General features: G+C 39.5%; 1 protein-coding gene across 1 annotated transcript in view; it reads right to left on the minus strand.

Annotated features, from left to right (window-relative positions):
* LOC121638970 (FERM and PDZ domain-containing protein 1) overlaps window positions 1–25,920 on the minus strand; it is a 60,799-nt gene that overhangs the window by 19,287 nt on the left and 15,592 nt on the right. The window contains exons 2-7 of the mRNA XM_041984096.1: window positions 20,629–20,742; window positions 9,459–9,581; window positions 8,878–9,041; window positions 4,476–4,578; window positions 4,332–4,377; window positions 1,493–1,597 (exon numbers count right to left, since the gene is read on the minus strand). Of these exons, the coding sequence (XP_041840030.1) occupies window positions 1,493–1,597; window positions 4,332–4,377; window positions 4,476–4,578; window positions 8,878–9,041; window positions 9,459–9,577 (537 nt within the window). The 5' untranslated portion in view covers window positions 9,578–9,581; window positions 20,629–20,742. The remainder of the gene's footprint in view (window positions 1–1,492; window positions 1,598–4,331; window positions 4,378–4,475; window positions 4,579–8,877; window positions 9,042–9,458; window positions 9,582–20,628; window positions 20,743–25,920) is intronic.

Genomic DNA, 25,920 nt, shown 5'->3' on the forward strand with positions numbered 1-25,920 from the left:
GTGGGTTTCCTCGTCCGGCTAATTTCACATCCAGCAGCAGGATGGAAACTCCTAGCAAACATAGTGAGGTAAATTAAAGAAAGTGTGAATGCACTATGGAATATAAAAAAAATTATAGAAATTTGTTAAAAGAAAATGAAGCAGTTTAGTCAAATATTAAAATAATAAAATATTTAGTTAGTTAAACTCCACATATACTTTGCAGAATCACTGATTATCATATCATGATTTTATGATCCATAGATGATATTACACTCATATACCCATTTTACAGAGAAAAGTCCCCTTCATCCCCTTAAACCACTGTTTGCACCCAGCCAGCGTCTACTGTCCACATTTCTCAAAACATGGAGCATTACTGGAGTTGTTTCCCTCAGCATTTTTTTTTCTCCACAGCTTCCTGTCCTGCTCCTAATCTCCTGGTGTTTTGGGTGTTTGTTGTAAGGTGCCATGAAAACTCTTCTGTGATGTACCAGTGCAGCAGTATTTGGTTTAAGCTAATCAGAAAATTCTGTTTAGATGACAGTATCTCTGAAGACACATATTTATGAGGCTCTTGTTGTCTTGTGTGCAGTAAATATTATTTTATAATAAATATAATACATATTAATTGTTACTGAACATAATATAAATTTAAATTCAGTTTTACTTGAATTGTCCAAATAACGGTATTAGAAAAAGTATTAAAATATGTTGGAGTGTAATGATCTCTAGATCTAGTTTACATCTAAATATAACACATGTCAATGTAAGACATAAAACCAACCACATCCAACTGAAATCTATTTGCTACAAGATAAAATGATGTTCGTCAGCTGCAGCTATAAGAACAAGAAAAAGAAGAAAAATCTGTTCAACAAGTTGAAAAGTCCCTAAACCTTCTTGTGTGTCAGGCAGACAGTTGCAGTTGGATGAAAAAGTAGAGCAGCAGTGATGCTCGTCTGAGTCTGACCGTTTACCATTGTCACCCACTAGCTTGGATACTGAGCTCTCATCATCAACCCAGTATAAAGCAGAATCATTCATTCACAACCATATGAACAAAGTCAAAGACCCAGACAAGGGAAAAAAAAGATAACATAACAAGATAACAAGAACACCTCTGGATAGAAAGTGCAAACCCAGAGGCCGGAGGTCCGCTGTGTTGGTGGATGATGGGGTGAGCAGTGAGCTTAAATGCCATTCCCTAAATGTAAGTAGAATTTTTCTTACACCAGAAAATTAAACCTATATAAAACTTCAAATATGCTGAGAGCAGTAGTTTAAACACAGTCCACATTTCAAGGCTTAGTAGTAGGTTTTAAGAGGTTTTAAGTAGGTAACAGGTAGAAACATGGAAGAAGCAGTCATGGATTCTACAGCTGGAAAGCAGTACTGAGAGAATCTAACAGCAGCGACGCGGCACCAAACACCACTGAAACTCAGCGAAACTGGACTTCCTGTCTTTAAAGCTTCACAATCATTGCTCCGTAACGTAGACTCTAAAACCCACCTGTGTGTGTCCATTGACTTCCACCTCCTCAGCAAAATGGACCTTTACAGGGTTGGACTTGAGCTTGGCCCTCTTCTCTGGTGTGATGAATGATGACTTTGGGCCCTGTTATGAACACAGTAGAAATTGTGGAATTTGTTTTCATATGATAGTTTCTAATCTTATCGGATCTGAATTTGGTGCAGATGAGTCCTGCTGAAGCACAGTGAGGTTGTACTGCAGACAGTAATGTTCCAAAACATTTATAAAATGAGGTTCTCTTGATGGAAAAAATGTAAACCACACTGCATACGACAAAAAGGTAAAAGTTCTCATTCATCCAAACAGACGCAGGTGTAACTGTTGACATACAGTACAGAACAACAACAAGAGGTTTCAGTATGTAGTTATAGTATGACATGTTACGGAGATACAGTAAGGGAGTTATATTTAAGATACACACTCCCCAACCACTTTATTAGGTACACTTGTTTAACAACTTATTAATAAAAGTAGCTAATGAGCCAATCACATGGCAGTAGTGCATTTAGTCATGCAGACATGGTCAAGATGACTTGCGTAAGTCCAAACTAAGCATTAGGCATGAGGAAAGGTGATTTATGTGATTTAACGTGGCATGGAGTATTTCAGAAACTGTTGATCTACTGGGACTTTCACATACAACCATCTCCTGTTTACAGGAAATGGTCTGAAATAGAGAAAACATCCAGATCATAGAAAGATAGAGGTAACTCAAACATCCACAGGTTACAACCAAGCTATGCACTGGACTCCAACGGCCTCCATAGTCACCAGATCTCAATCTAACAGATGGACAGGTGGTAGAACGGGAGATTCTCATCATGGATGTGCAGCCGACAAACCTGCAGCATTTGTCATGTTTCCAACATGTTGTTGAATCTATCACACCGAGAATTAAGACATTTCTGTTGGCAAAAGGAAGTTCACCCCAGTATGAGCAGGGTGAACCTCATAATGTGACCAGTTCATTTGCTCAACTGATTACTAAACAGCCACTTACAGTAGAGAGATAGAATCACAGACAAAAACTGTCAAATAATCTTTATTTTATTTCCTTGCATATATCATTACACGTATACCTTGGTCCAGAATTCCTCTGAAGGTTTTTCACCATTAACAAGTTCCTCTAGATGGATGTTTTCTGAGTAATTCGACTGATTCCTTACATCTCAGTAATGATTTCTTGGAGGAGCTGTGAGCTGTGAATCACTCTGTGCTTCCATCAGCACCGCCACTGATGAGAGGAGCAGTCATTAATTTATCGATGTTACACCTTACTGCAAACACATGTCAATTTCACAGGTACAGACAGAGGTGCATGACACACACCCACACACACACACACACACACATTGAGTGAGCAGTTGTGATTGAGTATGTGTCAAGAGGTGGAGCTGGTGATGTGAATTTTTGAGGTTGTTGATGGGGGTGTAACATGTCACAGCTAACAGTGATGTAGCGGTGGGACCTCGGTGACAGGGCTGTGGTATCATTTACACCTCATCCCCGGACTCACCGGCATGCTGATTAATGCTGCTGCAGGCAACAGCACTTTAGACTCCCGTGTGTATAGACACACTGCATGTGTGTAGCATGTGGTGCTCACAAACAGTGTACATACATAAGTGTGTATTTCTACAATCCCATAGGATGGAAAACAAGAAATGCATTAAGTTTTACTGTAAAGTGCTACTGGGGGAAGACCAGCCATTATCTACTTGCAGGGAAATATATCATTTTTTATTTTCTTCTTAAACATGAGCTCGTACTTAGGGTTAAAACATCAAACATACTGAGTCAGAACATCGCCACCAGCAACTGTTTAACTACCCAGAAGCTGAACAATAAAGGTGACTTTATTTGCAACTGACAGCCTCAGACACATTGTTCACATTTTCTTTTAAAGCTGCATCATCTCTTTCTGGACTGGATTATCTGCATCGGCTATCTTACAGTTATTAGACACAGTCATCTCCACATGCCAGGTGTGCATAATTAACATATTTCTGCCTATTTGGATAGTACCTTGTAATTTTATAATCATTCTTATTGATTTATTTATTTTTGCTTAAGTATACAGAGAAATACAACAACAGATGGAAGTGATTTCATGATAGGCAAATTAAACTGAACCTCTGACCTCACGCAGGTATTGATCACTGTCTCTCTGCAGATACTCACCTCTTTCAGCAAGATTTCAACAGAAATTCTTTTCATAGTGCTGATAACAACCAGTTTAACCATCTAGCAGTTGCCAGTGAAGGCATTCTTGGTCCTTCTCCCCAAAACGTGCCCACGGGTCGTATGTGTCATGCAGGCAGGTAGAAACTATAATTATGTTTGGAACCATGTAACTTCTAGTGTTTGTGAGAGCAACTGTATGTGAAGTTCAAGAACCACATGCATGACGGTGATGCAGTCAGTGTGAAGAGTCTAACCACACGAGAGTGGGCTACATGATAGTTAAAGCAATGCATGCTGCTTTGTTTTCCACCCCTCTCCTTTCCTGTTTCGTAAGATTTTTAAAAGATGACGTTGAGAACATTTGCTCCCATGGTACAAACGCATGTGAATTGTATTTTCTCATGATGCTTTTAGGGTCTGTACTTCACAGGTCGCTGTTATGAGTTAAGGACATGAACAAACAACCTGTTTATTATGAATAGAGGACTTTTTGTGTTTTATAGGGGTCAAGCTGTAAAGATTCTGATACCCAAACATAATGGGACATAGTCGGAAAACCCTGAATTTTACTTGAAGTGTTACACTTTGTGTAAATGTGAAGTGTGTGCATGTAAATTGTACACAGTCGACTCACCACCATTATTCTGAGGACCGTCATGGCCAACGTATCTTGACACTCCCTGAAAAAAACAGCAAGGGAAAGTGTTAAGGTGAGACCTGATACACACTGCTTAATTTCAACAAGCATTTTCTGGTCTGCATGTAAGTCTGTGTAGACCTGATTATTTCAGCAGCTTGCTCTGGGGTCAGGTCATCGACAGCGACGTTATTGATCTTCACAAGCTGGTCGCCAGGGAGGAGCCGACCATCTGCGGGACCACCTGGACACACAAAACGTCCTTGTGTTGTCACGCCTGACGGTGTTCAGTTAGCCTGCACTCATACTGCATACTGGGGCTGATGTATTCTAGTGATTTCCTTTCATCTCACACCGCTGCATAATTTTCTCATATTTGCTGTCTCACCATCTTATCACAGGAACAGGCAGTATCATCATTGTGCTTCCAGTTTGTGTTCTGACAAAAAAAACAAAGAAACATCTATTTTCCCATAACAATAGTCTTTCAGCTTTATACCATCTTCCTCCATCATCAGCACTGGTTTTTGTCCACACCTGAATGACTTAGGGAGTAGTTATAGTTCTTTCTTGCTGTTTAAATATGAATTGACATTTAAATACAATCATGAGCCCTTACTTTCTATTTTTAACTCTCCTCAAATCAGTTAAAGAAAGAAGTGGACAGTAAGAAAATGTTCAGTGTTTAATAAAAATAAATACACCACTCCTCCTTCATCCTCCTTTTTCATCCCTGCCATCCTGTAATTTAATTAGATTTATATATATATATATATATATATTTCATGGCCCTGTGATAAACTGGTGACCTGTCCAGGGTGTATGCAGCCTCTCGTCTGCTAACAGCTGGGATAGGCTCCAGCCCCCCCCGCAACCCTGAACTGGAATAAGCGGTATAGAAAATGAATACATAAATATATATTTCATGCAACAAAATAGTCCAAATTCTGTGAAAAAGTGAAATGAAAAAAGAAGACTAGAAAATTAAAAACTTACATACATATTCATTCCCATTTCTAAGAAAGCCCATGTATAAGATGTGTTACTACTAAATACTTTCAGAAGCCGCATGATTAGCTAAATGAGGTCTACCTGTGTGTAATCATGTAATCTCAGTATAAACACACCTGTTCTGAAAAGCCCTAAAGCAGCGCTCACCGTGGCTCTTGGGCCAGTGTCCTACAAGTTTTAGATGTCTCCCAGCTCCCAGGCACAAATTAATGGGTCATTAAGAGGCTTGTGCAGAACTTGACAATAAGCTGATGGAGAACCATATAATTTTAATCAGGTGTGTTGCAGCAGGTAAACTTTTAAAACCTGCAGGACACTGGCCAAGCAGATCCCTGCCTCAGAGTCCATATATATATATATAAACACACACACACACACATCCCTGCAGCCAGTAAAAGTTGAAATTAAAGCAAAAAAACTGAAAAATGACCTAGTGTGAATACCTTTGTGAGCCACAGTAAATTTTTTTCTTTCTGTAGTGTGCAACAGCAGGTAACCGTCTTATTCAGAGGTATTTAATTGTGATACAAGCCATGGACAGATGCCGGTGACACTGAGAGGTCTGAAATTACCTTTGAAATGAGGATTCATATTTCAGTGTCTAGATGCTGCAGAGCCTGCCAGAGACTGAAACACAGAGGTTGGACTGAGCCAAGGCTCAGCAGTCCAGCCACTGGAGACGTGAGCAAGTGTGTGTGTGTGTTGGATAGAAACAGATGGTGACAGTGCAGACTTCAGCCAGACAGGAGATAAGAGGTTCTGTAATCTGGCCCTGGACCTCAGGGGAATTCAGAACTGTGTTGTTCTGCACATCAGCACCAAACTGCACATCAGAAAACAAACGTAGGCTGAAAGCAAATAGGAGCATGATTTAAATACTTTTTGATTTTTTTTTTAATTAGTTGTAAAATACAGCTCTGGGAATCTGTTTTGTATAATTGCGGGAGTCAGACTTCCCCTCTGCTTTATAATGAATTAAAACAGATGGAATCCATATTAATGTTATCATGTCAGTGCTGCTTCTTTGCTTGACCTGAGGTATACTGTCTCTTTTCTGGTTTAAGCTTGATATAACCAGGCCTGTTACTTTTAAACAGTAAACATTTGCTTCATTAGTCAATAGAAAACATTTACAGTATGGTTTAAGGGTCATCCAACCATATGGCACCCGTCATGTTAATGCAAATGATCTGTTAAGTGGTGATTTAGTGGACAAGTGCTGGCTTTTCCAATTTTCTCTTGCACAACTGACAGGAAGTGACTGGAAGATGTTCCTCAGTCAGTAGGGAACAAAAAAGTCTTCCATTCTCTTCTTCTAAATTTGTTTAGACTTTTAACTGAGAATTCATTAACTCACACCCCCTGCTTTTTAAGTAACTCCAGCCAATGCAAAATTTGGAAAAATGCAAGAGACGCTGAGGGTGAACAGAGTGGGTTGTAAATGCATGAGCAGGATTTATTCAGTGACATGTTCAGCTCAGCAGGAATTTGACGGATGGGGAGCAATACAGATTCACAAGACCTCTTACATTTGCTTGAACAGCAGCATGTTGCTGATAACTGGACAAGTTTGAAACTCAGCAACGGTAACTCAAGTGGTCAGTTTGAAAGGCAGCCTACGAAGAAATGTGGGCCTGTAAATTACTGCATTTCACTATACTTTTGTTATGATATCTAAACACTAAATGCATAAAAATGCATTCTGAAAATTGGTAGTTGGAGCATCATACTCTAGACAGCAGGAGAAACCTAAGGGTAATAAACTGATGCAATGTAATTTTAGCATTAGCATTCGTGAAAAACAGGCTACATAATGTTACAGACTTATGGTAGTATGATGAGTTCAAAGATTTGGAAAGTTTCGAACAGCAGAAGGAGGGAAATCTATCTAACAAAATATATATATATATATATATATATATATATATATATATATATATATATATTTGCTGTACTGAAACTTTGTCTGCCGGCAAGCTGAGGGCCCATGCTCTTTGCAGCTCTTTGCATCTGGAGGGAAGGAGCTGAGTTTTATTTTGTATGTATTTATGCTGTAGGAGAGTCCCAAATGACTGCCTCTACTCATGTTTAGGGTGAAAAACTGAACCTTGTTTGAACCACCAGGGGGTGCTTGAGACAAAAAAGGTCACTTAACAGCAGTAGGTGGTTTTTTTATTACAATGTATTCATGTAATGTTGTTTGTAGCTCAAAAAGCAAATTTTAGGGTGTACCACCCCTTTAAATACCCACAAGAATCCACACAAACACACTCATATTAGTCTCCCCAGTGTGTTTCCTTTGTTAAAGATGCACTACAGAACTTTTGCAGTTTTCTGTGATAAGCCCCTAACGGCTAATTCACTAACCATCTTGCATCCTACCTGTACTCTGAGATACCTCTAGCCAGTAAAAGACAGTCTTATCTTGACTCTTGTCTTATCTCTTATTCTTTCTCTCATTCTTTTCCACTGTTCCTCCAATTATCTGTTATTGTGTTTCTGTGCATATTCAGCCATATTGCATATTCAACCCGGCCGGTGTGTTTATATCCGTTTGCTAATGTGCGTCAAGCAAAGCTTGGCCGCAACGTCACACATCTTCCCAAAAGAAAAGTTGTATAGTGTCGTATATCAGCCTCAGGATGCTGCTGGGCAGCAACAGCTCCAGAAATGCTTACAATAGATGTCACTGTGCCATCAAATGAGTCAGGAACACTGTGTTTTAAGGTAGAAAAGTTATGTAGTGCGTCTTTAATGTAATTTTGCGTGCATGTCTGCAGAGTCAGTATACAGGAACAGCCAGTTCGTTGTGTGTGTTGGTCAGAGGTCTGCAGTGGTTTGGCAGCGCTCCACTGCTTCATTTGCTGAGGATACTTTATGCAAAACAAGTACTCTATTCTGGAAGCAACACTAAAAAATGCTCAGTTCCCAAAAGTATTTCTCCTATAAACGTAATATTACTCCAGCATTGATAGAAAACCATTGAATATCGGTGTTGGACAGTCTGCTGGTCACAGGAGAGATGAGGATTTAGGACTTCTGATACGAGCTGACAGAATCATCAGACAAATTCAATGAAGGAAGCTGTTTTAGTACAGCTTCTTTCATAGGACAGGCAGGGTCAGTGTGTTGGGGCAGGATGGAGTATCCAAGCACAGTAACAGACTCCAGCCTTTGGCAATGGAAATATACTCTTGGCAGGTGCAGCAGAATATAGGTATGTACTGGAGGACGAGAACCAAGCAGACCTAACTGGGCTCAGCTGAAGTTGCAGCATCAGCTAAAAATCTAAACTCCCAGAGATTATGGAGTGGTGCTGTTCTCCATTCATTTCTGAGCGTACAGAGAAGAGATGTGCTGCATGGTTTTAGGAACAAGAAGGTTACGTACCAGTGTATAGGAAAATCATAAATAAACTCAACAAGGTTTCTACATCATATTAGAGCACCTTGATTAAAAGCTCTCAATAATCCCACACATTTTGTCAAGTCTTTTTTTTTAAAATTATTACACTTAAGAGATCTGGTCCTACCTGGGGTAACCTCCTGCACCAGGATGGGAGTCTGAGAGGAAAGAGTGAGGCCATGGGAGTTGAAGTTGGGGTCTCTTTGGATTTGAATGTTGAAACGGAATGGGTAATTCCTCTGATCAGAGCTGCTGGACTCTGCTAGCTTCCCATCTACTGCAACACGATCTCTGGAGGGGCAATCAGAATAAGGTCTTACTTCAGTGTGGGAATTTCTGCCAGGACAGTTCAACAGAATGCTCTACACTGTGGTGGATTCATTATTATCCTGAAAAACAAGCTCAGCATCATCAAACCTTCTTTTGACTCATGGAATGAAAAAAGTGTTCAAAGTTTCAGTGTGCATTTCTTAAAGAGGTAATGATTGTTATCTTTACCTGACATCAAGCACATAGTACTGTATCATAACTGAGTGTGAAAATGGGATTTTCTTATTTTTAGGCAGTCATCTTCATACATCTGATTCAACATACACCTAATAAAAGGGCTGTAATAAAAGACCTGGCTTCAAATTAAATGACGTTCATGCCACCTGAAACTGAGGATCTGATCAACACATCTAAATATAGACAAAATCAGAAGTTCACCTGCTCAGAGAGTGAGACCTGCTGCCTAAATCTCGGGACCGTCTCAGCCATCGTCCTACCACCTGCTCCACTCGGCTGGTCCTGCGGGACGGGGAGCGACTCCTGTCCTGCAGCTCCATTTATCTGGCAGGGAACAAACCACAAAGACATAATTTATGCTTTTTGACAAAGATATATTCTAGCAAGTGCAATGCAAAGCAATGAAATCATCCAAGCAAGATTTCCAACATGAGGCAGTGTGTTTTCCTGATTTGGCCTGAAACATGGTACATGTGAGCTCACAAACAGCTCCATCTGGCACAGACAACATATGCATCGAGTAAACAAACTCAACATGTGCTCTTCTCATTTGGCAGGAGTCATCAGTCCTAAATGGACCAATATAGGCTACTTAAGCTAATGAGTGTTTTCATGATGACAGTAAACATGAATGATATCTGAAAAATGTATACTGTTGGAATTACAGCTCTGAAGAGCAACTTTTCTACAGAAAAGGACAGAAAACGGACTAAATGAAGCATCAACAAAGTTCAGTAAGAGCTTCTGAGAACTTCTCAGCACAATCATTTCTCTCAGAGAAGGTTAAGCAACACTCAGACTGCATGTTCAGGTCTCTTAAACTATCAACATCCATGCACTCTGAAAAGAACTTGTTAAATGCAATTTATGATCTTCAAGACTGGTTCCAACCAAACTATGTTATACTGCACATAATCAAAACATGAATGCAAGAAAATTAAACCTTGTGTTGATTAAATTAAAGATTCTTTGCTCAGGCAGGTAGTTATTTATAATTAATGATTTGGTTGCTGCAAAAGATTTAAACATCTATGTAATTCCAAATTAGTTTTAGAAATGTATTGATGTTCTGCACAAAATTAATCCAAATCAGAATCAGACTTGACTCATTTTGCAAATTTAAGTAGGTGGGGTCTACTTATTTTTACAATCAAATTAAAATGTTTAAGGCTTAACATATAATCCAAGTGGCAACCATCAGTAGTTAAATGTTTTCCTAAGTAATGGTTGGAGGAACTAGTACTGAAAGTGCTGTTTTAGTGTTGGTACTTGAACAGAAACAAAACAATAACCAGCTCTGTTGGTGGCGTTGAAAGAAAATTTAATTCAATTAAAGCATTTTGAAAAATTCACAATTACAAAAAGCTTTTAGTGGAAAAGCTTTAGGATTTAGAAAGGTCCTGTGATTTATTTAGCTATTTATTTTTCATGACATGAAGTTGGATGGCTGGTGAGCTGGCATGAAAAGACCCAGTGGGACATCTGGGAATTGCACATGGGCTGAAGCCAACAATGATGTCACTAACAGCGCCATGGAGCCTAACAGGCTGTTAGCCATAAGTTATGAGCCAACCAATTCAATGGTGCCTTCAAGCCTCAATAAACATCAATATCAATAGTTCATAATTTCCAATAAAAACACCCTTTCCTTTAAATGTGTGGCAGAGAGGAAGGAGGATGTTGTAAATGTTTGTTGAGGTAGATGTAATGGACATGGGTCCCTGCTGTGTTTGTGCGGTTTTGTCAGGCTAATTCACAAACCCACAGTGTGGTAATGAAATAATGGGCGTGTTCTTGAATACAGCAGTTTCACTTATATCTATTATCATATTTTGTTTCTTTTTTTAATTATTTCTGTTCTTATTATTATTATTACTCTTACTCTTATTATTATTATTGTTACTATTATCAACTAGTTGTGTAATGGCCTACTGGCTAGGATGATCGTAGCTATATATGTTGTAAGTAGTATGGATTACATGGTCTTCTGTATGATGTTTCAAGTCCCCACCCGCACTCCCCACACCCTTTCTGTCCCTCTCTCTCCCCTCCCTCTTCTCTCTACTTTCTTTTCTCTCTCTCTCTCTCTGTCCCCTCCGGTCGAGTCCAGCATTAAGAGTCTGATTTAATAAAGTTTTTCATCAAGAGGGACTTTATACATGTAGTATAAATCCCTGCTTGATAGAGTAAAATTGCCCAGCACCAGACAGCAGCCAGACAATCATTCTGTTTGCAACGATGCTGGACAAGACAGGTTAAAAAAAAAAAAAAAAAAAAAGAAATAATGGGCTATTGTGGATCCCTGCAACATGTTTACATGAGCTCATTAAGACCAGCAGACTGTAGCAAATTTCCACAAGTGAGGAAAGCTCCAGACGCACTTGACGAAATCTAAAATTCTGATTTGTTTGAAATAATCCTGGAAGTTATAAAACCTGAAATACTAATTCAATATGAAGGTTTTCAATGTCAACTTCCTCCTTGTGTTACAGAGCTCCAACTTACGGAAGCCAAGATCAGCCATGATTGAAACTTTAAAAAAAGAAAAAAATCTTCAGATACCAAGTTAACTACCGAATTATCTCAAGGATATTCTTGAGATAGCAGAATAATTTAAGTTTAAACGTTTTTTGTTAGAAAAGCAAGAGGGTGAACATGTAACACACACAAACTTTAATTTGAAGTTATAAATTCTGCCAATTATGAAAAATGACTAAATAATCACACATCTTTACACTCAACTTGATGGATTCATGATCTTGAAAAAAAATGTTTGTTATTTTGGTATAATTGCTTTTTTTTTCTAAAGAAGGAAGACAGCAAAAAGAATCAAAAGGAAAAGCAGAAAGATGAAAGAGGAGATGAAAACACCACAGACAAAAGGCAATGACCCTTCAATCCACACTATCACCAGACAACAAACTGCTATATTTGTACATAAACACACCAGAAAATTTCCTACAGCTTTTACTGAAAAACAGAGAGTTCTTAAATAATAACCAAAGCAAAAAGACATGTCACAAACGTATCACAACAACCAGAAAAGAAAAAAAAAAAAATAAGAGAAATTATCTCTTAGTGTATAAACCCACTGGACAACTCAGTGACTGTGTCAGCATGTAGAGGACGAGGAATAAGGAGTGATCAGTGATGAGGAGTGGTGAGGGAGATCGTGCAAATGCGACCACGCCTTTACGGAGGCTAGAGGCAGACCAGGGCAGCCAGAGACCCGGGCCCTCGGCAGCAATCCCGGAGCACGAACCTAAGCTACCCCATCCTGAAGATGACTCTAGCACCACCCAGAGGGTGGTAGCGGAGAGCCCCAGCCAGAGCCCCCGCGGTCTTGGGGCACAGGCCCCAGTGGGCCGAGGTCAGCAGCCGCTGGCCCCGCCAAATCATTGCCCCATTTCTTTGAGATTATGACATGATTGAGCTTTCTAATTAGCTTGCATGTATGTATGAATGAATGAATGAATGAATGAGTGAATGAATGAATGAGTGAATGAATGAATGAATGAATGAATGAATGAATGAATGAATGATTGAATGAATGAATGAAAAATAAACATTATCGGGCATGGCTGCTTTTGGTTTATGTACCAAGTTATTCAACAGCAGAAAACCACAAAATAAGAAACTAATAACAGAAAAAGAAATTTTCCATCTGCTGGTGCTTCTTTCAGGAACAGCTGCCCTTTATTCCTCATACTGTTACAGCAACTAGTGACCTTTTAACATCAATTACAACAGCAAATGAAAAATTTAAAGCACTTAAATGAATTAAATGCCTATTTCACTGTCAGGATGACTATTAATAGTGAGCGATAAACAGTGAGTTGCTTTTTAATAAAAGCACCAAAGGCTTGTTAAAAAACGTCATCATTAAGTTCTGGGATATAAAGACAGGAGTCACCATGGAAATTCACACATCCTTGAACTCCTGTCTTTGTAGGACCCTGTAATGATTAGGAGTGTAACAACATTTCAGTTTACATCAATATATCAGTTCAATGATTCAATTATAACTAAATTCTAAAATTATTTTGTTTTGGACTCTAAAAATGAGAAAGGTTTACACCATATCCTCCTTTAATGGCTCCCAAATGGAATCAAACTCATATTGTGGTAGGGTTTGTAAATCAATATAATGTTGTATCATGATGAAACCATAGTAATGATATTTTGATGTCTTGACCTTTAGTCTAGCATTAACAACCACAAATGAAGGCCTAATCATCTAAAAACCAAATCAAAGTCATAAGCAACCATATGATGTTTAACACTTTGTCCCACACAAATCTGAAAATCCCACACTGGTTTTCACGCCATTTTAGAGTTTAAAACTACAAACACACACACACATACATACACAACAGTTCCTTCCCAGGTGACAGACAGTGAGACTGTCACCTGGATAAAGTATAAATCAATCATCAGATGATACTTTATCCTCTTTTACAGCATCAGTCTGAATCAACTGGACTGTGAGTGAGAAACAGAACCTGACAGTGAACATTCATGAAGAATCACCTCATTTTGAATGATGGATGAAACTGAGAGAGCATGAATGAAAAAGTGAAGAAATGAACGAAAGACTCACTTATTGAAGTAATTAATAAAAGACTTAAGCAGTATGGGTGATTTCATAGAAAATTAAAAAAATAATCAAACTGAATTAAAATTAATCGATACGCATGAATGAGAGGATGGATGTGAATGAGCACACTAGTGTTATATTGTAGTTACTATTGTGAAACAGTAGAGGGAAGAATGAATCCATGAACATAGCTGTGGACTGATGCCTAAAATGAAAGAGTGAATGATCTCAGCAGGACTGCTGTGTCGATCAGCGAGCAGCTGCAGGAAGGAATCTCCCCCGTTGATGGGCATTAACACCATCCATTAGAGAAAAAAACCCTGGCAGGGGAGAGGAAAAGGAGAGGAGAGGATGGGAGAAGTGACAAATACAGGAAATTGAGTGAGATGAAGAGTAAAAACAATAATAATAGAAGAGGAAAGGAGGCTGTAGTGATGAAAGTTTTGAGTGACATAGCCGGACAACAGCGTCTCCTGGGGAAAGTGAGTCATAAGAACATTATCCATCCATCTGCCTGTGTATAACCCCCCACCCCCCAACCTTTCCTGCTATCAGCCCCTTGGCACTTCCTATTTCATATCTCACGCTTCATATTTGCTTCACTCACTGTATCTTACTTCAGTCACTTCTCAGGTTGCAGAGACACAATACAGAAGGCTGCTTATGTCTGTTAGAGTCAGAATCACATTAAGCTTGCAAATCTGGTGACCTCATCTGTGGAACTGACCCCAAAGCAGTGAAATTATAGCTTTTCACAAAGTTGCTTCTTTCTTTAAGTGGATAAACCAGGACAGATTACAATAGTCTGCACTTTTCAAACAACAAATACTAAGGCAAAGCAATGAATCCCCTCTAAATCCACAGAGATGTTTCACCCTAAGTAGCTTTAACTGACTATGCAAATAAGTTCGAAGCCCAGGGACCCAAATCCATTACGATAAAATCGTAACAACACAGCAACTACTGTTTTGCAGTTGAAAGGGAAAAAGTCAGCTTTATTTTGTGAAAACAAAACAAGCTCCTGGGAAACAAATTATCTAAATTGATACAGCTGAACACAATATTTTACTCAAACGACTGGAGAACTGGGTGGGCCCCTCTGGCACTGCGCTACAGTGGTTTAAATCTTATTTAGAGAAAAGAAAGTACTTTGTGTCAATAGGTAATTTTACATCTGAGCAGACAAGAATTACATGTGGAGTTCCCCATCGTTCAATCCTGGGGCCTCTTCTGTTTCACATTTACATGCTCCCACTGGCACACGTCATAAAGAAAAACAAAATTAGTTGGACATGCTACGCAGATGACACACAGATATATATTACAATGTCACCAGGAGATCAAGGCCTCGTTCAGGCTCTTGGTAAATGCATTGGGGAGATTAATGACTGAATGTGTCTGAACTTTCTTCAGTTAAACAAAACTGAGGTGATTGTATTTGAAGCCAAAGAGAAACGATTAAAGGTCACCACAGAGCTTCAATCTAAATACCTAAAAACCACCAACCAGGCCAGAAATCTGGATGTATTGATGGACTCAGACCTTAACGTTGAAAAACACATCAAGGGAATCACAAAATCAGCCTACTATCACCTTAAGAATATATCAAGGGTAAAAGATCTGTCTCAGCAGGACCTGGAAAAACTAGTCCATGCTTTCATCTTTAGTCGGCTTGATTATTGTAACAGTGTTTTTACCTAAAAAATCAATTAGACACCTGCAGCTGATTCAGAACTCTGCAACTTAAGTCCTCACTAACACCAAGAAAGTGGACCACATCAGTCCAGCTCTGAGGACTGATGTGGTTCATCACTGGCTGCCCGTTCATCCGAGAATAGACTTTAAAGTTCTGTTGATAGTCTGTAAAGCTCTGAATGGTTTAGGACTAAAATACACTGCTAAAAAAAATAAAGGGAACACTAAAATAACACATCCTAGATCTGAATGAATGATATATTCTTATTAAAGTTTACATAGTTGAATGTGCTGACAAGAAAATCACACAAAATATTATCAATGGAAATCAAATTTATTAACCCACGGAGGTCTGGATTTGTAGTCACACTCAAAATTAAAGTGGAAAAACACACTACAGGCTGATCCAACCTTGATGTAATGTCCTTAGAACAAGTCAAAATGAGGCTCAGTAGTGTGTGTGGCCTCCACGTGCCTGTATGACCTCCCTACAACGCCTGGAGATGCTCCTGATGAGGTAGCAGATGGTCTCCTGAGGGATCTCCTCCCAGACAGGGACTAAAACATTGGCCAACTGCTGGACAGTCTGTGGTGCAACATGGCGTTGGTGAATGGAGCGAGACATGATGTCCCAGATGTGCGGCCCGCCCAAAGAAATGCCACCCCACACCATTACTGACCCACTGCCAAACCGGTCATGCTGGAGGATGTTGCAGGCAGCAGAACATTCTCCATGGCGTCTCCAGACTTTGTCACGTCTGTCACATGTGTTCAGTGTGAACCTGCTTCATCTGTGAAGAACACAGGGCGCCAGTGGCGAATTTGCCAATCTTGGTGTTCTCTGGCAAATTCCAAACGTCCTGCATGGTGTTGGCTATGACCATGGTAAGCACAACCCCCACCTGTGGACGTCAGTCCCTCATCCCACCCTCATGGAGTCTGTTTCTGACCGTTTAAGCAGACACATGCACATTTGTGGCCTGCTGGAGGTCATTTTGCAGGGCTCTGGCAGTGCTCCTCCTGTTCCTCCTTGCACAAAGGCGGTAGGTCCTGCTGCTGGGTTGTTGCTCTCCTACGTCCTCCTCCACATCTCCTGATGTACTGGCCTGTCTCCTGGTAGCGCCTCTATGCTATGGACACTACGCTGACAGACACAGCAAACTTTCTTGCCACAACTCGCATTGATGTGCCATCCTGGATGAGCTGCACTACCTGAGCCATGTGTGTGGGTTGTACACTCCGTCTCATGCTACCACTAGAGTGAAAGCACCGCCAGCATTCATAAGTGACCAAAACATCAGCCAGAAAGCATAGGAACTGAGAAGTTGTCTGTGGTCACCACCTGCAGAGCCACTCCTTTATTGGGGGTGTCTTGCTAATTGCCCATAATGTCCACCTGTTGTCAATTCCATTTGCACAACAGCATGTGAAATTGATTGTCAATCAGTGTTGCTTCCTAAGTGGACAGTTTGATTTCATAGAAGTGTGATTGACTTGGAGTTACATTGTGTTGTTTAAGTGTTCCCTTTATTTATTTTTTTTTAGCAGTAAGCCTACCGGAACCCTCAGGTTATCTGGATCCAGTTTCTTATCAGTTCCCAGAGTTCCCAGAACCAGACATGGAGAAACTGCATTCAGCTTCTAAGCTCCACATGTCTGGAACAAACTCCCAGAAAGCCTCAGATCAGCTGAAACCCACCTGTTCTCGGCTGCATTTCAATAGTTTTGTTTTTAAAAAAAATCCAAATCTACATCTGTATCTTTTAAGCTTGAATTCTTCAACTTGATCATATTTTAATACTTTTTTTTAAAAATCCGATGTTCTTTATTTTTCTGTTTTAGTGGTTGTTGTTAAATTATGCTTCTTGTATTCTCTAAAATACTTTGAATCACCCATGTCATTGAATTGTGCTATACAAATAAACTTGCCTTGCCTTGTCTAAGTCCCATTTATATCACCAGTGCAGACATTACTGTATATGAAGGACATGATTGTCTCAAACAGTTGAGTAAAAAGTAAAGAGTTGTCTAACACACTGGTTTGTAAACAGGTGTCAAAATCCTAATAATACATGAAAAAAGAACAATAAGTTTCTATATTTTCTTATTTTTAAGGTATAAAGGTAAAACAGTTTCTGATTCAGGATCTGTTCCTTCTTTATGTCTAACAACATCCTGTCTATGACATAGATATTATAATTGGACACCAATCTGTCGCCTGAATACAACCCCCATTTGCCATGTTATTCAGGTCCTTTCTTCCTCACTCACATCGTTTCCCTGCCATACCATTGTTGGCCATGTAATCACTCTCTTGTGTGTCCCCTCCTCTCTTCTATTAGATTATTGTTTCTATAGAAGGAATCAGATTTCTCACATGTTCTCTAGCCCCCTAACACAAATGCAGAAATAGAGCTTTGAAAACAAGGCATTGTTTTTGATAAACATATAATCTCATCCTGTATTAGATTTTTTTAAATTACACAATAATTTAAATCTCATTTTGCAATAAAAGAATGACGTTTTGTAGATTTATTCCCAGGTTGTGTAAATCCTACAGCTTGCTGGTGCTTCTGGGTGTGTTGCTATACACACCCACACTGTTGGGACAGTTCATAGTGATGTCACTGGGATTTTTGGTGGGTTTTATAAAATGAGAAATGTTCATTGATTAAAGCTACACTGTGATAATCTATCATTTTTGCAAAACTCCTCCTGAGAGGATCATCAGTGATTGGAAAAAGGAAGAAATTAAAATAAATTTACCAAGTATTTCAGTGTTTAGTTCTAAAACAGAAAACAACACTCCTCTGAACAATCAAAGCTTCTACATGACCAGTTTTTACGTTTAAATCCCTGCTATTGAAAAACCCGACTGCCTATAGCTCAGAAATCAACAGAAATTACAAGCAGAAGAGAGGAAACCTGATTACCCACAAGCTGCCTTTGGTTAGTGTCGACACCTAGGGACCAGGTCAGAGAGCAGTCATACACCAACAGAAAGGTCAGCAGTTTGATCTCCAGCTCCTCTCCAGAGTGAGTGTTTGTATAATATAGAAAAAGTGCTTAAAGAGATATGCAATCGATGAATGAGCTTAACTTCAAACTGTATTATGCAAGAAGTGCCTTGTACCAACTCTGCATGCAGATGTGGATCAGCTCAAACAAGTATTCTCTGATCAGATAAGTCCACGTTTCAGTTGCTTTTGGTAGTTGTTTTTTATTTTTATTGACACAAGTTGTTCCACAAAGACACGCAGTCTCTTTAAATGTCTGTTTTTACAAAGATGTTATTACAGAACGCTTTTTTTTGTTGTTGTTGTTTTTTTTTTTCCAGGGGGCAGATGGCTCCTGGGAGGAATGATCTCCTGTACCTTTCCGTCTTGCAGCATACTTGAAGAAGCCTCTGACTGAACACACTGTTGTTTCTCAGGATGTGAGGAATTGCTCATCATGTTCAGCAGCTTGTGCATCATTCGTCTCTGGACAATCAGTTCCAGTGGCTCTAGAGTTATCCCAGCAACAGAAGCAGCAGTTTGTTCAGTGTCTTTATGTTCCTGATGCTGCTGCCCCAACAGACGGCTGCAAAGCTGGTTGCATTGCAGGGATCCCTGTTTTTTTTCAGCTGGACAATCTCAGATCTGTTGGTTTTCCTCGGCTAAGCAGTTATTTATTATGATTTGGATTATTTGAATGCAGTTATTTGGACTAATGTGAATTTGTTTTGATTGGATCACAATGAATTAACTTGAATTGTCTAATGTCTGCAAAGTGCCTTCAGGTGACTGTTGTGAACTTGCACTTTATGATGAGCTGAATTAAACTCAGTTGAACTGGAACTCATTGTGAACAGGCAGGACAGTCAAGTGTGTCTTAACTGTCCTGCACCCCACATCTGTCTCCTGTTATACAAGTATGGAGCATCATGAAGAGGAAACTCAAACAACAACTACAACTGTTGTATTCTTGTTTTCAGAAAGAATGGACACAAAACTCTTAAAAACTGCAATAATTAGTATCCCCAGTTACTATAATTAATTATAAAAAACGAATAGTCAGCAAAAGGAAGGCTGATCTAACATGATGGCAAACATGCCTGTATGAAAACAGTGACTTTTACATAATTTCTTTCATTCTGGTGTCTCTTTAATTAAAAAAATAGAAATTTAATTTTTCAATGCCTTTGCAAAAAAAGATTTATAACTTGGAGTTTTTACAGATCAAATAAGGATGTGGAGTTTTTCTCTGCACCTTTGTGCTGTTTGCCTGTACTTTTCTCACGACGTAGAACTCACAAAGTCTTCTTTTTGCCAAACATCGTTTTACAATCATACAAACAAAGTAATAGGATTCCATTTTTTACGCACATTAGCTTGGGCTGGTTTCACCTCAGGTGGCTGTGTCTGCTATAAAACTGCTGCAGGAAAGAGTCATCTGCCAGAAATGTTGGCTTTTTCTTTATTGCTGAGACTAGGGCTGGGTGGTGTAACAAATGCTGCAAAGGAGTACACACACACCCCCACAAACACACACAAGCTGACTGATGGGGCTGCGCTGTATAAACTGTAGGGCCTGTACCTTTGCCTACACTTGTGCTTTCTTGTGTGCGTTTATTCATTCACATCATCCTGCTTTTCTCTATCAATAGTCTCCTCTCATAATTACACATTTTCAAAGACGGGTGTACTTGCTGCTGAAACATACATTACGTACAACTTTTGCATAACACTAAATGCACACACGCAGGGAAACACACAGAACTGGCAAATGGGATTACAGAGTGTGTCTGCAGACTGTGACAGGGAGTTTGTGCGTCACTCCTGCTGAGCCAGATTAGCCTGAGCTTCACTTCAACCTTACAGATCTGTTTAAGGTAACATAGGCCACAACTATAAGACAGACACCAGTCCATCATTCAGGTACTTCCACTTCTCAGTTTGTCTCAGTTTGTCTGTCACACTTGCAATTTATCCCACACTCTCTAAGCCCTTAAATGCTTTCAACTTTGTTTTTGTGTACACATACAAATCCCATGCACAAACAAATCTGTTTGATATTAGTAGAGACAGATTTACACACCTGCTCGCAGCCCTGTGGATCAGGGCTCCATGAAGGCACCGGTTACTGTCCCACTCCGCTCGCCATTTCTCCATCATCCCACTGAAGAGGACTGGGATGATTTATCTTCATCTCCTGAGGACACACACAACATCAAAATAAGATGTGAGGTCCAAACTGTGGTGGACTATAGTCAGGATTTTCTGAGTTATTGTCAATAAACTTGATTTGATTCTGAAAAACAAAGTAAAGGAGGAGGGTTGTGAGGGGGACAACAGATAAAAGCTTCGCTCTCCAGTCACATGAGATTAAGAAACTCAGTCATTTTCATAGCGAGAAGAAAAGAGACGGTGTGAGACAGGACAGAGGGAAAAAGAGGAGGGGATGAGAGAAAGATGAGAGGGAAGACGAGAAGAAAGGAAAAAATAAACAGAAAAAAAAGCTTTTTTCTAACAAACAGATGAAAGCAAAGATGTGTCACTGAGTGAGAAGTGAAGACAAATAAAAGGAGAAGACAGTAAAGAGAGTTGAAGGAAGAGAGGAGGAGGATGGAGAGATGGATGAGACAAATAAGATGTAGGGCTTCATCACAGAGGATAGGCCTGCCTGCCTGGGCTGCTTATGCTGTTTGTGGAGTCCCACTTCCCCCTGCTCTGCTCCAAACACCATCCATATTTAATGAGGCCCTTACAAAGCCCTGGGAAACAAGATGCTGGGAACTCTCCTGTCCCTTCTCCCTCCCATTTCTGCCTTCCTGCCACTCAAATTCTCCCTCAGTATTTTTCTTTAATAATTCTCAATCTTTTGTCTTTCCTTTCCCTTGTTTTCTGACATCTCTTTAGTCATTTTCAAAGATTAATTGTCTCCTGCTGCTATCAACAAAGTGTGAATCAGCAATATCTAACTCTGCAATTCAAACGTCATCACTGCTTCAGACTTAAGTGCAATCAGCTGTGTTTTCTAAGTCAGGAATAAACAGCATGCACGTGTGCTGCCCTTTCGTCATCATTCTTGTACAGGCTCCCAATCAAAAACAAACTGAAGTTTTTTGCTTTTTGGGATTGAATGTGTGTGTGACCAAATGTCTGATTGCAAGACTGGATGTATGTTTTTATATGTGTGTGAGAGGGTTGGAGTTTGTGTGTGTGTGCGCCTGTTAGTCGGAGTGCTGCTTGCATCAATAATGTATCTAGATAATGCAGCCGCTTCACTCTACCAACAACTAACAGGCATACTGATGCACACAGAGGAAGACAGAGAATGAGGGGAGGAGAGGGAGGGAGACAAAAAACACATGAGGTTGCAAAGAACGGAAAGATGAGAGAGGGAAATGTGAGCGATATAATAACGGAAGGTGAAAGTGTGGGAATGGAAGGAAACCTAAAGTCTACGCTGTGATCGTTGACATTTCAGCTGGATTTCAGTCAAACAGTCTTCAGTTTTTAATGCTATTTTTAAAAATAAATGTGGGCACGCCAAATAAAAGATGCTGATTAAATCCTTTCTCACTGCCAGAATTAGCCGATTTACCTTCAGAGCTCTGAGGGCTACAACTTATTCAGAACCAGCCAAGTATACCGTGACTTCCCAGAGGAATAGCCCATAAATACAACAACATTACACTGCATCCTGCAGGCTGTGCTAGATCAGTTTCTCATAGTCATAATTTTTTTAGATAACTAGGCTACTTTTCCATTTTTGACAGTGGACAAAGAGACGAGTCAGTGTGTCGAGTCAGTTTTTGATCCTCCATCTGAGACTACAATCAGAAAATGTTTTTTGTCCTGATTAAAGCTTCATAAGGTCTTGTGTCCCCATCAAAGCATAACCAGAACCAAAACTACCAGGTAGGACTGAAAATAAAACCAAATTTGACTTCTAATTTTAATTGATTTTCTTCCCTTTCTTTATTAAAAAGATGTTAAAAATATTAAAAACAATATTAAATGTAATAATTTTAATGAAGATGTGCCTCATGTACTAAAACAAAACTTTAGAATAGCATGAATAAAGCTGGGCTTTTCCACTACATCTAAATGCACCATATTTTCAGCGATATGCAACATGACTGTATCTGTGATTTCTGTACACCGGGATCCTTTCTTATCATGCAGGATACACTAAAATGAATCCCCTGTTCCTGGTTACACTAAATTCCAGCTGTGAATGACGGTTTACTTTATTGTGTATCTGTCAGTGCTTTCACATAGACACTGTTCTAGTTCCTTTTTCTGGAGTCTCATAACATTGGTGCTTTTTGGCAAACTGGCACGCATTCATACCAGTTTAACCAGAACCAAACTCAGGTGACTTAAGTAAGTGATGTTTATTTCTTGAGACAGGTGATGGGGAAAAGACGGTTTGGAGGTAAAAAGGTCTCTGGACACCAGTTTGATGAATAAAAAAAAGAATTATTACAAAAGTCTGGCATCTAAAACAGATCTGCAGAATCTGTGAGGACTCTCAGGCCAATAGTAGAAATCCAACTGACTTTCTGTATGAACTCTCCTTTTATAGAAACACAGACAAGGACATTCCTAACTTCACATCTGGACCTATCATAAGACTTGCATACAAGGGACACGTGACACTGTGTATATGCAGTTTGTGGAGTCCGTGTGATGCTTACAGAAACAAACCAGTACAAATGAAGTTGGTTAGTATGTCTACATTTTGGTCATAGTGCCTATGTAATGATAAGGGCCGACACGACTTGGCCATGAAAGATGATGGTTACTTCACAAAACCGAATCAGTCTCGAATGATTGACAAAGGTGACATGTTGGAAATTAGCTCTTCCTTGATGTTGTTTAGACTTGTCTAAAAACAAGTTACTGTAGATGACTAATTGGAATTAATCTAGAAAATTGATTTATCGCCCTGCCCTACTACTTAGGGATGGACAATAAATTTTCAGTTTTAATTCAATTGTAAGATATAATAAGAGACAATGTGCAACTAGCATCTCAAAAAACAATTGTTATGTTTTAACCAGCATTTGCTCTCATTGCGTCACCTCCACAAAAAGGTGTGTTTGCCAGAAAAACATAATCAGAGTTTTAATGTTTATAATGTACCATTATCAGAAACATGCAGAGCCAAAGCGACAACTTTTAAAAAGCTGTGTGTGGAACCACTTCAACAGAAATGTCCGGTACAACGTCTGCCAAGTGACAGTGTGGCACAAGGAAGCAAGCTTAAGTAAACATAAACAGTGAAGCAACACATCCCACTGAGTTAAACAGTAGTGAAGGAACAAATCATTTAAAACCTATTTAGAATTTTTTATTTCAAATGGTAACTGCTGATGGAATGAAGGACATTTTAGCCCTTTGTCTTGGCCAGTTGGCCCATCAGAAGAAACTCTTCTTGATAAATCTGGATTGCTGTCCTGGTGACGATTTGATGATGTAACTGCTGTAGTGACAGTTGTTTTCGTCCAATGACCTTGCTGACCTGATTATTGATTTCCAAATCAGGACACAAAATTGTGTTAAAACACTCTCAGCTCTCAGTTAGTGATTTGTAGACCATGGCCAGAGTGTGATGGTTGGTGTTAAATCTCCCTAGTTTCCTGAGAAGAGCAAGAGGCTGTCTCCCTTTTTGTGAATGTAATTAACATTAAACTGGAAGGAAAGCTGATCATCTTTTATTGTTCCCAGGAATCTGAAATAAGTGACTTGCTCCACAACCTGAAACCTGCATCCCCTTCTTTCCTACTGCTTGTTAAACACAACTCTTTGGTCGTAGCAACATTCATGTCCAAGAAGATGCTGTGAAAACAGGAGGCCAAGGTGTTAGGAGGTGTTGTTGTTGCTGCCCTGCAGGCAGGCTGGGCCATGTCATCAGTCTATTTGAGGAAAGAGAGGTCACTGCTGCTGCATTGTATTTCATTTATGTATATGGAGAATAGCAAAGGAGTTAGCACACACCCTTGATGAAAACCAGTGTTGAAAACAAGAGTGTCAGTGAGGATGTTATTAATGCAAATCCTCTGAGACCGGTCTATTAAGGTATTCTACTCATGTTCAGATCACCCAGGTGCTTCAGTAGTAGTATGGGACAGGACAGTGAGTGTACACAATTTAATATTAAGTTGTATTTTGCCTCATAGACGTTTACCAGGGTGATTTCCCCTTAGGCCTGGTACACACATAAAGATATATTTAATCTGATGAGAATTTTATCATCTCACATCTGAAGATAAAAAATCAGGCATTTAACAGTGTTGATCGTACTGTGTGGTGGCGCCGATAATCTCATCACAGAACAACACACACATAACGATGCTGTCCGGCAACCGATCTAGAATCTAATCCTCCGAGCCAGAAATCTTGTATGATCAAACATGAGCTAACAAAAACCAAGAATAAGAAACATAACAACAACCGGAAAAATAAAGAAGAAGAACCATGGCAACAACCGGAAAACACAACATCCAGCATGGAAGAGGACATACACGATGGTGGTGTTGTGACTATTATTAACAGAAAAATCCAGAACTGAAAAAAAAGATTGAAGACAGCATGAACATTGACTTTATGTCCTTCCTTGCTCCCCAGCCAGCTCGCTCTCTGATTGGCTACGTTCTGCTCCACGTCACAATCCACACAGTCACAATTCAGGAGTCAACGGTTTTCCACACGTTAAGACTTTTGGTCGTAAATATTGAACATGTTCAATAATTCCGATTATCGGCCACCACCTGTTTCGGAGCCAACTGTAGGGAGGAATTCTCTCGTAACACACCTCAGATTTATGGGAAAATCTTATAAGATGTAAGATAATCGGGCGTTTGCCGTCCTTAGTCGGGAAGGGGCAAAATCGGGACAAAAACAGCCCGATAATCTTTATGTGTATACCTAGCTTTAGGAATTCTGAGAATAATGTGGAAATTCAGCTTAAACCACGTTTCCCTTATACTTCACAGGAGTTGTTCTCAAACCTTTTCACCTCCAACATAACATACGCTGGTGTTTGAGAACCCCCATTGGTGGATTCTGTTCACCATGGTAACAAAGAACCTACATGCCCCAAATCAGCCTATCTTGCAGAGATAATGCCAAATTCAGATTTTAAATCTTTTTAATAACTTTATTTTTTATGCCTTAATGTCTGTGTGTGTCTGTGTGTATATCTGCATGTGCGTGCAACTGTGTCTGCACACAATCTCTTGTTCCATTGTTTAGTTTTTATTTTGTAAAGCACTTTGCTGCATTTATTTGTATGAAAAGGGCTATATAAATAAAGCTTTGACTGATTGATTGATTGATAATGCGTTCAAAATTTAACACGTAAATTTCACAGATTAAT

This window comes from Melanotaenia boesemani, chromosome 4 (assembly GCF_017639745.1).
Source record: "Melanotaenia boesemani isolate fMelBoe1 chromosome 4, fMelBoe1.pri, whole genome shotgun sequence".
NCBI classification, from domain to species: Eukaryota; Metazoa; Chordata; class Actinopteri; order Atheriniformes; family Melanotaeniidae; genus Melanotaenia; species Melanotaenia boesemani.